This window comes from Kwoniella europaea, chromosome 2 (assembly GCF_036810445.1).
Source record: "Kwoniella europaea PYCC6329 chromosome 2, complete sequence".
Classification (NCBI taxonomy): domain Eukaryota; kingdom Fungi; phylum Basidiomycota; class Tremellomycetes; order Tremellales; family Cryptococcaceae; genus Kwoniella; species Kwoniella europaea.
This window is the reverse complement of record NC_089488.1, coordinates 488,208-505,190: the sequence shown is the minus strand read 5'-3', so window position 1 is coordinate 505,190 and position 16,983 is coordinate 488,208. Positions and strand designations below refer to the sequence as shown.

Genomic DNA, 16,983 nt, shown 5'->3' with positions numbered 1-16,983 from the left:
TCTCCAAAAATCATTTCGTTCAAAATATCATGATCCCTTATATCCTATACTAACCTTTCATTATCGTTCCCACTAGCTTTAGGCCAACTCCACCCACTCGCACTCGTCTGTGTCGGTATACTTTGTGTCTGCGATACGATCGATGAAGTCGATGGAGTAGGTGTTGAACCGGCTGACGCAATATTTATACCGCCCTCAGCCTCGATCTCACTAGCCGTTATAGACTCGACGGGACGTCCTGTCTTCTTTGCCAATCGCTCGGCTTTCATACGTGCTAACTCTTCTTTTATACCTGTGTGCGTACGAGGTGGTTGCTATAAATAGGACAGAATACTTGTTAGTCACAGTTCTGAGATGGAATAAGAGAAGATCGATATGATATGCTAAAGGGGGTGGAGTCACCAGTATATATATATATATATATATATACAGAAAGAGAGAGTCGAAGGTAACTTACATAGGTGGATTCGTATGGTGGCCACAAGATTTCTTTATACTATTTCCAGAAGACGTCGATATCAGCACATATTCACGATCTCGAGATATCCTGAATGTGAGAGGGGTAACTTGGATTTGACGGTTTACATACAGGTTGTACATAATTCTCGTACCTATAAAAGCAAGTGCAGCATTATCAGCAAATGATTCCCATCCTTCTGTATTGTTTTTTTTTTCCACCATATACGATGGAATAATACACTTACCACTCTGGATCACCGAATTTGAACATGACATAGATAGGGAAGAACATGTAAAAACCGAATTTGAAGATTTCGACTGACCATGAAAGATGTAAGTTCAGCTGCAGCTACAAATCGATAGTAGTGAACCGCAAGAAGAACGTACGATTTGGACCTGCCATCTTGAAGTCGACTCTTCGCTCGATACGACCAGCCTTGTTAATGATCTCTATGATAGATCATAAAATCATATATAGGATGCCGAGATGAGATGGACCAGAAAAAACAGGCCACCGAATACTTGGTACTTGGTAGCTCGTCGAAAGTCAAGTCACGTGGCCTGAGCGAGCTGTCTCAGTGGCGGCGATCACCGTGTTCCTGACGAGTGCAGTACACATAGGTCCGTGTTTGTTTTTGGATCTCTTTCTGTTTGGAAAATGTCGGATGGTGACATGTTAACAGCAACTCGTACGATTCAACATCAGGACACTTGCATACATATACATACACACATACCCGCAGTCGTTCGAATCTCACCGACTGTTTGCCATACAGAAGGGAAGGTGAATCAACCTAGATAGAGCCGTGAAGTATATGTCCAACATCAACAAATAGAATGGTCTCTACCCGCTCAAGTTCAAGCAAGTTGCCGCAAGGGGTAGAGAGGGATGATAACAGGATCATAGTAGTCGTGACCGGTGCCAATAGGTGGGTCGACTTTCATCCATGATATTCTTGCTGTGGACGAATCACACTTGTAAACCAAACTAACCCAGCTGATGAGTTGTACAGTGGTTTCGGTCTAGGTATATGCGAACAATTACTGTCCAATCTCTCTTTACCTCCCTCGACCAGTATACCAATATCAACACCTCAACTCACCGCTTTACCGCCTTCACTACGGAACAACTTCAATGAGGATGAGATGGACGAGCCTACCATATATATAGGAGAAGACCCGCCGACGTTGACTTTGATATTGGCCTGTCGAAGTGAGGCGAAAGCACTCGAGGCTAGACGGATATTGCTGGAAAAGCACGAGCAGGAGTTGAAGGAAAGACAAGAGATAGGTGGGGAAGAAGTGAGGAAAGGCTGGAAAGAGGGTTTGAAGATCGTTTGGGAAGGTGTGAATCTGGATAATCCCGGTGGAGGGAATGGGGTTCTAGGATTTTGTGAGAGATTGAAGATAAAGTGAGTAGAGGTGCCTTGGTAGGCCCTACATCCGGATTTACATCAAGAACTCCCGCACGCTTCCTTGCAGGCATGGAATTAAGTTGTCTGATCGTTCACCTTAGATACCCCCACATCACCACGCTCTACCTCAACGCAGGTATGGGCGCGTTCTCCGGATTAGATTGGATAGCGTTCTTCAAGCAGAATATACTAGAGGGTTTACCCCAGGCCCAGAGTCTACCTAAATATCAGTATGAGATCAAAGGTGCGATGAGCTCGGATGGTGAGAGGGGTTTGGTTTGGGGCACCAACGTGTTGGCTCCTTATATCATGGTGAGTTGGATCACTCGATTCATGGTCAGATACATATTGGACAACTTTTGCTAATATCTTTTTGTTTCTCGTTGATAGGCACAGGAGCTTATCCCATTACTACGACGATCACCCCCATCACTTCCTTTCCAACCTCGAATCATATACACCTCATCGTGCACATCATCCTTCTCCAAACTCTCTCCAGAACCACTCAACGATTACCAACTGATCAACTACGAGAAATCATACTCTGCAAGTAAATATATGGGTGACCTGATAGTGGCTCAGCTTGATAAACAGTACGGTTCGCCATCATCAACAAATCAAGAGGATGAGTATCAGATAAGGCCTGTTAGAGTATTTACGGCTGATCCCGGATGTGTCGCCACCAACTTTTTCATGAATGGTTTCGGGTTGATCCTCTGGTGGGTCAAGATTAAGTTCTTCTTCTACCATTGGTCATTCGTGCTTGTAAGTGAAAATCCCTGACTCATCTGTGTCCTTGACCTCAAAACAGAGACTGACTTGTAAAGTTGGTTCCTTTTCATAGTGCCGTCTGCTAGGATCGACCAAACATCCCGTATACGCCGATCAAGGTGCATTGCCAATGCTATACGCTGCACTCATACCTGATAGATACCTCTTACCATCTACACAAAACCCCGCTCAGAGATTCACGGTGATCTCTCAGAGATGGGGCGATACGAAAGTGGGATACGAGGAAGTGGACGAATGGGAGAAAGGAGATGAGCTGGGAAAAGGGTTTATGGAAGCTTGTGAGAGCCATAGAAGGGAATGGAGGAGGAGAGAGGGTCTAGAGTGATCAAGATTTGCCATACCCTTTGCCGGACGTTGTTTGGAGATCTCATTTCCATCTTGGGTCGACCTGTGCATACTTCTGATATCGGCATAAATGACCTGTTCATGTGCTTACATACCACACTATATTTATTTATATTGTAAACAAATGGAGATGCGGTGAACTCCGCTTTCGTAGTCACCACGTCACGTCGAGTTGTTCAGACATGAAAATGAAAGTGAACGTGAAAGTGAACGTGAATCATCCTGACACTGTCGCATACATAACATCAAGCTCATACACAATTACAAGTCAACAGACACCAAAGACACCCGCTTGATAGGACCGACAAGGACGACAAGGACGGAAAGAAGGAAGGTATAATAGCTTGACCTTGTATGGTATTTCCTCAACTGTAACCAGGCCCAGATGGTATGTCCTTTTAATCACACTTGGACTAAAATCAATGGAGGTTGTTTCAGCTTCTCTGATTCCATCGTCTTCTCTCTCTTCTGCTTTCACGCCGTCAAGGCTCACAAAATCTTTCCCCTCACACAGGACCACAACCTTCTTGTATCGGAGCTTCAAGCTTTGATAGTTGAGACAAAACGAAGGAATCCAGATGTAAAAGATGTAAGTGCACTTATCAGCGACTGTGTAGAGACATTTAGATTTTCCTCTTCATTTGGTACCCTATCCGATGGGCCTTGCTTCGGCTGACACGTTATCATATCCACTCAAAGGCAAGTGAAGCTGCTCTGGAACTATTGAAAGGAGGTGCAATACCTAGAGAGAAGCTTCAAGGTGAGTTCACCCTCACTGCTCTTATGATCTTTCTCTGAATGGGTTACACGCTGATCTAATGTAATTAATGATAGAGCACGCAGACGTACTGTTGGAACCGATAACGAAAGGATGCAAGACTAAAATAGCTAAAGTGATAGGAATCAGCATAGCGGCTTTACAGAGATTGGTAGCATTAGGTGGTGTACCGACAGTAAGTATTCGTATATCGCGAAACGATGGAGAGAGCATCATTGACATTTGAGCCATAGATCAAACTTCCCGATGTCCTTCAGACGTTGTCAAGCGTATCCAACCAGGCTGTAGACATTCAGCTGAAAATTCTGCAAACTCTCTTATCGATTTTGACGTATAATCAAGATGTTCATGATGAAGTGTTGGGCAATGTAAGTTTAACTTTGATCTGATCTTACAACCCCCCATGTAACTCATGGGGTGTTGTTGGGTACTACTGATAACTGTTTATGCTAATTTACTGACATTCGTCATCAGGCTCTCTTATTATGCTTCAAACTGCAAGAATCCCGAGTATCAGTCGTATCCTCAACAGCAGCAGCTACCCTCCGTCAAGCAGTGATGTTGGTATTCGATCGACTATCTTCACCTTCTCCTTCCTCTGATGCACCGTCCATCCCCTTGACCTTACCTACGGATCCAGTAACAGAATTATTCATCTCCCCATCCGCTCATGACGCTTATAACATCTTCTCTGATCTTTGTCTTTTGACTGCTTCGGCAGGAGGCAGTGGTGGGATACATCTATGGGGAAACAGCGAGAAAGAGGTGAAACCAAGTTTGCTGAAACTGCATAATCTGAATAAGACGTTTGGGTTGGAGTTGATAGAAAGTATTCTGAGTGGTTATGAGGAATCCGTTAAGAAGGTCAGTCCAGCTTATCTCTCTTCAACTAGTTCCTGTCATATCATCAGACTTACTTGACTAGATTTCATGCTTACTGAGATATCGAGTAGCAACCAGAACTTCTATTCTTACTTCAATATTCTCTTGACCCCTTATTGCTCAAACTGCTATCCGAAAAACCATCTTTCCCTATAGCACTGCGAGTCTGCAGGTTGATCTTCCTGCTCATCAAATCATTCACCGATCAATTGCCCAAACAGGTGGAAGTTTACTTGACGACGTTGATCAAGATGGGTATGGGCGAGCATGAATCTCACGAGAGAGACATGCATCATGGGTGGTTGAGGGTATTAGCTTTGGAAATCATAAGAGGGTGAGCATTTGGCTTCATTACCATAGATCAGCTAATGAACTCAGGCTGACTGAGTATGTATCTAGAATATGCGGTGATACAACACTCCTTCAAAATATCTACGCACACTACGACTCGATCAAAACCTCTACTTCTTCCAAATTATACAACAAAATAGTCACTTCGTTATCCCGCCTAATCAATGAGAAGCCAATGTTACTAGGGATAGGAACTCAGATGCATGGCATTGGTGTACCCCATACGGACCCTACCAGTCCGGGCACCAATCCCCATGCGAGCTATCTGGATCTAGGTATCGGCATGGTCAGTTCCGCTGCGACCGCCGGAGTGAATACGATGAATGCGATGATGGGTGGTCAAGGCGGGGGTTTGAGTGCTGCTTCTGGGGTGAAGTTAAGATTGTGAGTATAGCTTCGTATGGCTTCAATCGATATCACTTGCAATACATCTCTTTCTACCATCTTTTTGCCTCTCATACACTGGATAGTCCTGGGAAGATTCTATGATCGGTGCTGACCGATGCATGTCTCCACCACAGGATCGAACAGCATGACAAAGCGGAAGCACCCCTTGTTCCCGAGACTTACATCTACCTGCTCGCCCTCCAATCCCTTGACGCCATTGCCAATGGCATCTACACTTCTGTAGCCAGCTCCGCTACACCCATCGAACCTATCAAGGCTATGGCTTCTTCCGCTTGGCCTGCCTTACTCGCAGCTCTATCGTACGCTATGGGCACCAACCTCTCTGATCAGCTCTTCGCCGAGGTCTTAACATCTCTACAAGACTTCGCAGTTGCTTGTGGGTTGCTGGACCTGAAGACGCCCCGAGACGCATTCCTCAGTATCCTAGGAAAATACGCAGTACCTCCTCCAGTCGTCTCAGCCATGCAATCTTATATGGAAAACCCAAATCCACCTCGTAATCCCAGTGTGATATCCGCCGACGCTCTTGGCTTTTCAGCTCTCGGTGTAGGAGGCCCTTCAGGTCCACCCAGTCTATCGGAACGAAATCTAGCTTGTCTACGAAGTACAGTCAACACAGCTCGAGTACTTGGACCTTCATTGGGTAAAGCATGGCACGATGTGCTGGAAATATTGCAAAATGCGAATTTCCTACTTGCTGCTCGAAAGCCTTCCATGGGCAGGAGACCGACGGTACCTGGTGGCTCACCTAGTAATCCCATGTCACCCGGTACACCTCGGCCATCTGGAGAAATGAGCGAGAATAAACCAGACATCTTACAAGATCTCGATCCGGAATCCATACAACTTTTAATCAATGCTTTATTCGACTCATCAAGGGATCTACCGGATGAAGCTTTTACGACTTTCGTGACTGCTCTTTGTCAGCTCAGCTCCGAGATGATCGGTATGAATGCCTCAAACCCCATGTCATCGGATATCGGCGACTATTCAGCCCCTTCAACACCTAATCTGGCACTATCGCCTTCCCAGGATCCACAGCGGAGAAGGACAAGTGGGATAAACATATCGCACAGTATCAAGTCGGGCGAACGGTCATTCAGTCTGGCTAAACTCAGGGTGGTATCAACGCTGAATTTGAATCGAATAATAACGCAAGAACCAGAGGTAGGGTGGACAGTGGTCACTCAACATCTGCTGGCTGTTGCAAGGCATCTCACGGCCCCCGCGACAATACGTATTCAAGCTTCCGATACACTCGGTGAATTGCTTCTGGCGGCTGTCAGGATAGGTAAAGAGAACCGCGTCCAGCATCAGGTCTTTGACGTTCTGGTGAAACAGGTAGACGTCCACCCAGTCAGTAACACCATCTCAACCGATTACGAAGTGCGTTCAGCAGGATATCAAACCTTGAATCAAATATTGGAATCATCCGGTCATTCATTGTCTGTAGGCTGGTCAACAATTTTCGGAATGCTGGATTCGATATGTCAAGATAAGGATAAAGAGATACTCTCCTTCCCATTCAATAACCCACAACAACCCGAGACTCCTATTTCACCCGTATCCGAATTCCGTCGACCGTCGATGATGCACTCTAAAGGAAACGCCAATTTGGTCAGGATAGCTTTCCCGTCACTGCAATTGATCTGTACGGACTTTTTATCTGCCTTAGATAAGGAAGCAATGAAAGGTTGTATAACCTGTTTGGGTCATTTCGGTCAACAGATTGACGATGTCAATATCACTCTCGCTGCGATAGGGTTGCTGTGGACTGTATCTGATGCGGTTCAAACTCAACTTCAAGATGACTCCAAGGAATTGTGGTTATACCTCTTAACAGAATTACTAGAACTGAGTAAAGATCCGAGATTGGAAGTGAGGAACAGTGCGATGCAAACTCTATTTAGATGTATTGAATTATACGGGTCAAATTTAACTTCGAATTTGTGGCAAAACGTATTCGAACAAGTGATCCACCCATTAATGGATTCGACCGAAGGTGACGAGTCTTCAATATTGGCTTTGACCTCCATTGGGAATATATTCGGTAATTTCTTAACCCAGATTAATAGATTATCGACTTTCCAAGAAATATTAAAGAAATTCTTAGATAGGGTGAAGAAAGCTTGGGAAGTTGAACCTAGAAATTGTGCCACAGCGGGATTGAAAGCCCTAGAAAGAGTATTGATATCACTCAAATCTAGCGATGGTGAAGCTCTTGGTGGGAATAGGGATCTAATCGTGGAAGACACCTGGAAGACGTTCTTAGATATCGGAACGAGGGTTACGGAAAGTGAGAACTCGTATTCACAAGATAACTTGATAAATCTAGTGAAAGTCGGATCACTATTACATGATCAATTCTCATTATCATCCTCCGCATCGAGCTCACCAAAATCAATTGAATTATCGAATATTTTGAGATCAATAATGACATATACGAGATCAACAGATTATCGACCTGATATCGATACGTTATCACCCTTACAGTCTTCCATCTCGACTTTGATATATAATTCACAGGAATTTTCAATAAGTCAAAGATTGAATGATTTGGCTGAGTTTGCATCTTTGGCGTATTTCAGTGCGGGTGAACCGTCAAGCGCGATAGGGACAGGGACCGGGGTGAAAGTGACCTATGTGGGATTGACGAAATGGTCGATGCCTAAGATCGTTGATATACTAGGTGAAAATCAGAATAGCACAAAGGGGAAAGGGAAAGGAGAGGAGATTTATGAAGATGGAACGATTGAGAATGTCCTAGGTGTAAGGGAGATCTCTATCACGCATACATAGACATTTAGTGAGAAGGACATCGAGCTGATGAGTGGGAATGTCTATTAGGCATACTCAATACCGATCAAATTGAGATATGATTGTCCGCCTGCCAATAAGTTTGGTGATGATCCCCCTTTATGGAAGACTGTGAGCTTACATATCTACACAACTATCTGATGGATCACTTAAAGCTGATGATTGAGTGGTCAGGCTATGACTACATTAGTAGCTGTTCTGGATATAGTGATGGCAACTCTTGACACAGAGGGTGAATTCAGCTATCTCATTCTCGTCATACCTGCAAGCTGATCTATGCTCCCAGAAATATCGTTGCAACGGTTCGAGGCTATTTGGTCTCAGATATTGGAGATTTTCAGTGGGATGTTATTGGCGGATAGGTATGTCTGCTGAGCCAACAAGAACGAGTTAGCTGATCTGATGGCGTATAATCAGTTCTGATGACGTTTCAGCCGACGACGAGACGTTCGTAATAGCCCATCTAACCCATTTACGAACCGTCATTTTGCCTCGACTAGGTGATCCACGGATACCAGATCGGATCATCGTGCAGCTTTCTGACGCTCTGCGCAAGGCATCTGTATTGTACCATTACGATGTTCGCGTAAACGGAGGAACCACTGCGCCTGGTATACCCGAATCACAAGAGGAGCTGAGGTATTGGGCATTGGACTTACTTGTGTCACTATCGACTCAGAAGGAGGGCGATCCCCAAAAGCAGAAGAGAGTCGCAGGATTGGCCGTACCTGCTTTGATGAAAAGATTTGGACAGAGCTTGAATAGATGGTTGGATGATAAGAAACTGAGAGGAAACCTTCCTTTCGGTCGGTAAGTCGATAGTTTCTCCTGGCTTCACACGGAGATCGACTGACTTGTGTGCGGTATGCTAGTGTACGCGAAGAAGAAATATTATTCGTACTCAGACATCTCGCTACCATCCGAGTATATGAGGGCAGTCTCATGTCAGATAATCAAGGTAAGCTGCTGACATCATACCTACTAGTGTCATAGAAGCTTATGTCGTATCAACGACGCATCCAGCCTCAGAAACGCTCTCAGCCATATACAAGACATCCTCCCGATCCCACTTATTCCACTTCTACGTCTTGTTATTACAGTTCAGCTTCTTACCCCATACTCCATCAATGTGGATCTTCCCCTCTGAGCATTCCCAACTGTTCGGCTTACCGCCTCGCGAGTCTCAAGAGGAAGCGCAATCGCCGCCCGAAGGAGAAGAAAAAGATGATGGGGAGGAACAGGTGAATGCGGGTGATGGTGGAAATCTGATAGAAGTCAGTGCGGGACAGTTGGCGAGGAGATGCTTGGAGTTGATAGGTGAAGAGATGGGCATGGGTATATAGAAGATATTCAGAAATCTTCTTGTAAATATATCATAGATATATTGTGTAATATTCTTGTATGCATTAATGGAATAACATGCCAAGTACAGCGCCTATGCCCAATTGATGGGTATAATCGAAATAAGACAGTATATCAGCAAGGTTCAAGGCCTGATCATGGCATCAAAGGTAACAGTATATTCAGCTTCGCCTTTTAAAGTTATGGAATGTTCGATGAATCCCATACATCCATATGTTGAATTCTTGATGACCCATAATACTGCGCAAGCATCATTCTTTCAGCATCAGACCTGTAACTCCTCCACTCAAGATCGTCACTGCAGTATATATCAACAGGATACCCTAGAGGTGATGGACAGATCAGATCAGTTGGCGCAGAATGAGGTGATGTGATTTCATATCAGGAGGTACCCACATAGTTGTGGAACCCATAAGCACCTGTCGCACCTCTCAATACTCCAACTTTCAGTAATTGATCAGAGATTGGACCTGAATCATTCCATCAGCCATCAGTCAATAGTTCCGATACTAAAAAATGAGCAAACTCACCAGAACTCATGTTCCCTACGCCCCTCATGAAAGCGAATATGGAATATGTCAAGCCGGTGACTACGGGGTCATCTCCTACAAGTTGCATAAAACCATATCAGCTATTGACCTGGCCCCATCGGAGAAGGAGAAAGGCATATTCTCACTTGACACAGCACCGACCATCTTGGTCCAAAGTGTGGTAAAGCTCAACCCCAACAGACCAAAAGTGACTGCGAAGGACACTAAGACACCACTGTTGGTTCCGAATCCCCATAAGAAGGCACATGACAGCGCGCTTCCCAAGCAGGATATCAAGACTGTCCATTTTAGGGGTAATCGATCTGATAGATATCCCAGTAATGCATTTCCAGGGACAGAAGCGGCTACGAGTGATATCAACAACTTGATCAGCATGTTGAGTATGTTTCCGAGATGGAGGGGAACTTACCATTTAGAATAGCAATTAGGACTGTTCCATTAGGTTTGGTCATCCCCATTTCATCGACAAATGCTATTGTCGCCGAAGCATTAGCTCACACACTTCCACATACGATTTGTCCAGTCAAGTATCAGTAATATTTTATCAATCGTAAATTCACACTCACAAGGTAACCACAAACTAGGGATGAAATTACCCATACTAGTCAAACCAATAGTTGAAATAGCCAGATAAAGTGCACTTCTCCGTATAAACGACCAATCCACTCTGGGTCTTCTCCTGGGCGTCAGAGAATTTTGATCGTACCTTGATAGAGGAATACGTCGTTTGATAGCTAATAAAGCTATATTACCCGTTATAGCGTATCCCAACCCCAAAGAGATCATCGCGGTTTTATAACCGAATCTACCCAATAGACCTTGCATAAGGAAGGGAAATACGAATCCACCCAGACCGGTACCGGAATACATTACACCTGAGGCGAACCCACGTCGGGCATGGAACCATTCAAATATCCAGGTCGCACATGGGAAGTAGGTAGCTACGGTGAAGGTATCAGGGGTGTTACTTGAGTGTGAGACTAGAGAAGTGATATATAGGTATTGATTGGACTTACCACTAGCCATAGGGTAGAAGACACCGATAGTCACGATAAGATGCCATGGCTATAATACACAGGACAGAGTCCGTCATATTCATGTCCCATCGTGTTTAGGTTTTGTCTCCACTCACTTTGGTCACAAACGCACTGGCTATCATAGAGATAGAAGCCATCATCAACCCTACCAATTGAAGTGTTTTTGTATATCTGGGGAAAGTAGTGAATATCCTACAAGTCAAATCACAATATCAACATCGTTCTTTTCATACAAGTACAACCACTCACGGTCCTGATACAGCTACAGTCATATAACTCAAACCCGTTTGAAGCGTCGCAGCGAGTGTTATCGTCGATTCACCCTGACCTTTGAATAACGTATTTGTCCAGTACACATGCAAAACACCGATGGAGAATGGTAAACCCCAAATGATCAATTCTATATATGTCGCTGCGATCAAGAAAAGCCAGGCCTGTCGTCCTGAATCTACGGGAGGGAGAGCTTCAGTGGGGTTGATCGCTTCCCGTTCTTCTTCTCCTTCGGGTCCATTCACAGACTGGTGGGACGAGGTGGGTCGAGTACTCGATGGTCTTTGATTGGGAGATGGTGATGAGGAGACGGCATAGTCGAATGTCTGAGATGCCGAAGGCGTATCAAATGGATTGGTAGGTTCTGACTGTGTAGGGGGATTTTGCACTGATATAGCTGCTAATTCGATATCCCCAGCAGCTGAAGTTGAAGAAGCGGACATGATGATTACTTGAGCTCCTTTTCCTATTCACAAGTCGGTATTTACAAGATACAAAAGTAGAAGTATTGGATGCTTGAGAAATCCACAAAGACGACCAGGTGGGAATATACGATACCCTACATATCTACATAAGGATGTCTCTCTGTGCACAACCCAGTCGAGGTATATACTCTACAGATGGTCATAAAATTCGGAAATTTGATCATCACGTGGATCATCTGATGGTGCCTGAACCGCATTCCTTTGATCCGGTTATTCCGATCATACGGGTACTCACTTTCAAAATGCATGTTACATTACCATTCGATTCTCTTTCTATCAGATACTATATATAACACAGAACAAAGCTAGACTAGAAAGTACTCATAACCCCACAAGTCCAAGGATTACTCTCGAATTTCTCTTTGAACTCTTCCGCGGTCTTCTTCAGCTCAGCCAATAAATCATCATCTGACAGGCCCATAGTTTCTTCGTCTCCTCCATTGGCATTCTCACTCTGGCCAGTACGTGATTTCCAAGTTTCCAGGAAATCTTTTACCAGGAAAGTACCTTGGTCCGTCTCTTCTTTGGTATATTTCGTAAGGGATTCGTTGGTGTCTTCGCCTATGTACCATGAAAGTCAGCATGACAAACTTGAATGAGCATCGTCGAGTTGACTTACCACCGAAATCTTCTAGTTCCTCTGCTTTTCTCTTCGCGACCTGCGTTGTGCATTAATACCAGTCAGCTATTGTACCAAAGTTGAACTCCATTAAATTAGTTGATCGCCCACCCTTACCACACTCTCAGGGAAATTAGCCAACTCCGCAACATGAATACCGAAACTCTGATCGCAGACACCTAAAACGACACCACATTCAAATATCAGCTCATCTCATTACGACCATCATCAGATTCAGAGCTGACTTACCTTCTTTGACCTGGTAGAGCAGAGTTATATTCCGATCTTGTTTCCCATCTCCATCCCTCTTATCAGTCACCAGAGCCTCGACATGCAAGTTCTTCACGTGAGGAAGGGATTGATCGAGAGTTGTCAATTCGTGGAAATGAGTCGCGAAGAGACAAAAACATCTTATCTGAGATGCGATGTGTCTATCGGCCAAATTGAGCATAAGTTTTCACTGGAGACTCGGTGTGAACAAACAAGCTTACTCGCTGATAGCCCAGGCTAAACCGAACCCATCATAAGTGGAAGTGCCCCTTCCCAGCTCGTCTATGATGATCAACGAATCCTTCGTGGCGGACTACATCAAATATCAATGGCGGACATCAGCTCTCGAGCTTGAACACATCAATCAAGCGAAGGCTAGCTGAATAGATATGAGGGTAACATACCTTGAGGATAGTAGCGGTTTCCAACATTTCAGCCATAAAAGTTGAGACACCTTTTAGCTGACTATCACCTGCTCCCACTCTCGCAAGTATACAATCGAAAATCGGTAATTGAGCTTGATCTGCAGGTACGAAACATCCTATCTGGGCCAACAAGGCTATTACACCGATTTGTCGGATGTACGTCGATTTACCACCCATATTCGGTCCAGTGAGAATGATGAATTCGGATGAGTCTGCAAAAGGGATATTAATCGGCTTGGGAAGGTGATACTATAGACCTAGCTGATGTGAAAATCACTCACTCTTACGCATCTCATGGTCATTAGGAATGAAAGTCACATCGTCTTGCACTTCCAGACAAGGATGCCGAGCATTTTGGAGCAAGACATCGCCAGTTCCTATCACAGGGTGTCAGATAGGGCTGCATCGATAAGATGGATAGCACTGTGAATCTCACCTTTTTCTGTCAAGACGGGCTTGACATAAGGTATGGGAGCATTAGCCGAGACATGAGCGAAACTGTAACATTGATATCTCATTAGTCATGCTGTTTAGCGGGTGACGGCGAATCTCGGCACTTACCTTATGGTCACATCAATGGCAGCAATCAAATTATCCAGTATCTCAAGTATGGGCGTGTACGAAGCTATCCAGGAGTGTTCCATTGTATCAGCTTGAATCGACCCATTGCTCCAAAAACAGCTGACATACCTGCGATACCAACCACCTCTCTCACCAAATGTCTCTGTGTCTTTTCGTACTTATCCTGCAGGTCAAAGTACGCTTCACTCAATTCCTTGAGATGTCGAGTATTAAAGATCGTTCCCGATTTCTGAGTAGCTAATTCCGTATATCCCTTTTTCCCTCTGAGAGTTCCGGCTTCCTATTTCGCCGCCATTCAATATTCATTCAGTTGGGATTCATCATACTGAGTATACGGGGCAACCTACAGCTTTAGTAACCCTAAAAGAGTATTTATAGACCTGGTGATTCTCCAAATGCAATTTTTTCTCAATATCCAAACCCAGATCCCGACCAACTCGCACATGCTCTTTGTCGAGCTCATCCCGTATTTGCAGAAGCTGGGCCCTGAACTGCTGTAGATTTTCGTCAAACTCTGGGCGAAGCATGATATTGTGGTTCTTCAATTCATCCAGATCAATCGTATCTTCTACCATCTGAATGTAATTCTCGAGATGCGACGAATGTTCCTATAAGACATCTCATCATAAGTGAGTCTTTAAACAGAGTCGAATGACAAGAAGACAGGCTCACCTGGAGAGACTTGAGGTATATTTCCTCTATCAGATCCTTAGCTGCGGGATTGGTAGTCTCGATACCCGTCAAAGTGTTGATGAGTTTGGGCAACTAAATCACGAAACAACTCAGCTTTTTCAATCTCAGCTCGACAGGTGGATAAGAATAGCTTACCAATGCCACGGCTTGATAAACTCTGACTACCTCCTCCAAGCTCGCTACTCGTCGATGGAATTTTTTCGAGATCCGATGGAAATCCGGCATCACTTTGAGGTATTTATCCTGCGATGGCACATAAGATTTGAACGTTCATCGGCTTATATGGCGGAAGAACGCTCACCTGTATCGACAAACGAGTATTCGAATCATCAACGAACGCTTCTACTATATTCTGACGTTGTACTGTTGAAGTAATGAGATATGTCAGCTTTGCTGCCGGTCGTACGTCGATATAGCAACTGACCAATCTCATGAAGGTTTACCAAAGGCTGTTTCAACCATCTAGCTAATAATCTCTTCCCTTGACTGGTCTTGCATCGATCTAAAAGCCCATACAAACTCATGTTCTTGCTACCTCCAGTTTCGTTCGGCTGAGGCATCAAATTCAAAGCTTTCAATGCTGATGCGTCGAGTTTCATATATTGTGATAAATCATGCTTGTGCAATCGGTATTGACCGTGTGCGGTCATGTCTTGGAGCAGGTTGAGATATATGAGGAGTGCTGCTGCTGAGGACATGGCTATCTTCATATCGAACTCGGCTAAATGATACATAAAGATTAGCTGTAAGCTAGCATGTTCATTCCCAAGCGGCTGGTAAGCTCACGAAGTGCAACACCGGCGCATGATTCGTGTAATAACCTGTTGAGATCTTGCTCGACATTTCGAGCTTGGTAATCGGCTGTTGAGTTCGGGAATGTTAGCTCATATGTCATTGATAGAGGCAGCTGCACTCACCTGCCCGTCGTTCAGTGACAATCACTCCGCATCTTTCTACCAACGTCTTCAACTTGCTCAAATCATGATCTGTCTTCTTATCGTCCGACTGCATGATGCATTCCTTAACACCCAGCTGGATAAGGAGGGACTATGTAGCATGAAAGGATTAGCATCGATCTTTCAACTAACGAAATCCAGGAATTATGAAAAGGGTGACTCTATGGTCAATGATCTCCCTAGCAAGCAACATCGAAATCTAGAAGTGGAAAAACGAAGCGAGATGAAGCAAGAGAGATAGGAAGCGACAAAGGACAATGATCGTGGTAGGTGCTAGAAGCCCTTCATTGGGACAATCACTCACCTCGGTATTACCAAAACTGTCATTCTCCACAAACTCCCCTACACCCAGCAGCCTCTCTGAATTATCTATATAAGCAATCCCTATAATCTTGGACTGTTCCTTCACTTGAAGCTTTAATGACATGATAACACTTGAGGATGAAAGACTCTGATCGTTGAAAAGTAAATCTTCAAGTTGGATGAGGTTCCCCGGTGAACCAGATTTACTCAATATCCATCTCGTGTTATCTTTCCTTCCCGGTATTTTCTCTTCAGGGGAGTACATCTCAATACGCATCTGTTTGATGGTCAATGCCTCTCTTAGGAACTGTTTGGTGAGTGATGTAGATATTGTAACGGATGGTAAACCTTTAGCGAACGAATTGTTAGAAGAGGAAGAAGTTGAATTGGAGGGTTTAGGTGTACCGAGGTATTTCAGGACATTGGTCGTTTTGAATACTTCGTTGGCTATGTAGATAGCGTCTGATCCATGGGCTGAGAAGTAGTCCTAAGAATGGAATCAGTATCGCCGATTCCATCCTCGCTTCTTTACTTCATAGGGCAAGAGGAATATATCTTTCACTCACCCCTCGATCGAATAGTCTGACCATACCGTCCATTTTCTATCGCACCGTACATACGTGAGATCAGCATTGACAGTCTGTGAGAAGATGTTATGGTTGACAAACTTACAGGAGGCATCCTCTCTACGAATCTGCAGAACCTGTCCTCCGCCTCTTTGTCTATTCCACAGTCAATCATCAGCTAATTAGCTATTCATATTCAACATTGTAAAACTAGCTGTACTCACCCATCTCGAAGACTGGCCTAGGGGCGGAGGTAGACTCCGAGCCATACATTGGAGGCTATTCATCATTATATTAGCCATGTACTGTGATAGATTTAATGGGACCTATAACTGGAAGACATCACCCACCATGTTGATTATAACTGCTGAGAGGAAAGGTAGCAACAGCTATTTATATTGGTGATCCTGTTGATCGATGTCGCCTATAGTATGCGACAGTTTTGGCCTCAAACAAGAGTGATGTAAGCTGGTCAAGAGTCCCCGAGAGCTCGGCACGGATAAAGGAGATGAGGAAGATGATGGATATGTGGGAGTAGGGATGGTGTAATAGTGGAATCGAAAATCAATATAGTGTCGGTTGACGCGATCCCATTGCAGCCCATTCTCCTGATCGCG

At 44.5% G+C, this 16,983-nt stretch overlaps 5 protein-coding genes across 5 annotated transcripts; 2 read left to right on the top strand and 3 right to left on the bottom strand.

The window, feature by feature from the left end:
- Positions 1-44: 44 nt before the first annotated feature.
- Positions 45-862, bottom strand: V865_006529 (uncharacterized protein; the record flags this gene model as incomplete). Its single annotated transcript, XM_066230287.1, has 5 exons — positions 45-314; positions 458-496; positions 590-611; positions 705-777; positions 847-862. 5 exons carry the CDS (start codon positions 860-862, stop codon positions 45-47), a joined length of 420 nt encoding a protein of 139 aa, XP_066086384.1.
- Positions 863-1,296: 434 nt separating this feature from the next.
- On the top strand, positions 1,297-2,991 carry V865_006528 (uncharacterized protein; the record flags this gene model as incomplete). Its single annotated transcript, XM_066230286.1, has 5 exons — positions 1,297-1,388; positions 1,473-1,871; positions 1,976-2,186; positions 2,265-2,639; positions 2,719-2,991. The coding sequence occupies 5 exons, from the start codon at positions 1,297-1,299 to the stop codon at positions 2,989-2,991; spliced, it is 1,350 nt and encodes a 449-aa protein (XP_066086383.1).
- Positions 2,992-3,396: 405 nt separating this feature from the next.
- Positions 3,397-9,590, top strand: V865_006527 (uncharacterized protein; the record flags this gene model as incomplete). Its single annotated transcript, XM_066230285.1, has 14 exons — positions 3,397-3,600; positions 3,711-3,771; positions 3,846-3,964; positions 4,023-4,157; positions 4,264-4,653; positions 4,743-5,005; positions 5,071-5,406; positions 5,544-8,199; positions 8,278-8,358; positions 8,422-8,479; positions 8,534-8,609; positions 8,665-9,057; positions 9,120-9,205; positions 9,271-9,590. The coding sequence occupies 14 exons, from the start codon at positions 3,397-3,399 to the stop codon at positions 9,588-9,590; spliced, it is 5,178 nt and encodes a 1,725-aa protein (XP_066086382.1).
- A 270-nt stretch (positions 9,591-9,860) lies between these two features.
- On the bottom strand, positions 9,861-11,910 carry V865_006526 (uncharacterized protein; the record flags this gene model as incomplete). Its single annotated transcript, XM_066230284.1, has 9 exons — positions 9,861-9,932; positions 10,006-10,079; positions 10,140-10,214; positions 10,286-10,504; positions 10,570-10,632; positions 10,727-11,101; positions 11,177-11,225; positions 11,293-11,389; positions 11,447-11,910. The coding sequence occupies 9 exons, from the start codon at positions 11,908-11,910 to the stop codon at positions 9,861-9,863; spliced, it is 1,488 nt and encodes a 495-aa protein (XP_066086381.1).
- A 352-nt stretch (positions 11,911-12,262) lies between these two features.
- V865_006525 (uncharacterized protein) lies at positions 12,263-16,639 on the bottom strand (the record flags this gene model as incomplete). The annotated part of the gene is made up of 21 exons (XM_066230283.1): positions 12,263-12,513; positions 12,572-12,611; positions 12,683-12,750; positions 12,821-13,002; positions 13,063-13,154; positions 13,246-13,478; positions 13,548-13,643; positions 13,703-13,764; positions 13,828-13,891; positions 13,957-14,128; positions 14,196-14,456; positions 14,521-14,613; positions 14,677-14,784; positions 14,843-14,904; positions 14,966-15,262; positions 15,328-15,402; positions 15,459-15,588; positions 15,802-16,287; positions 16,367-16,402; positions 16,473-16,522; positions 16,591-16,639. The coding sequence occupies 21 exons, from the start codon at positions 16,637-16,639 to the stop codon at positions 12,263-12,265; spliced, it is 2,907 nt and encodes a 968-aa protein (XP_066086380.1).
- Between the last annotated feature and the right edge of the window lie 344 nt (positions 16,640-16,983).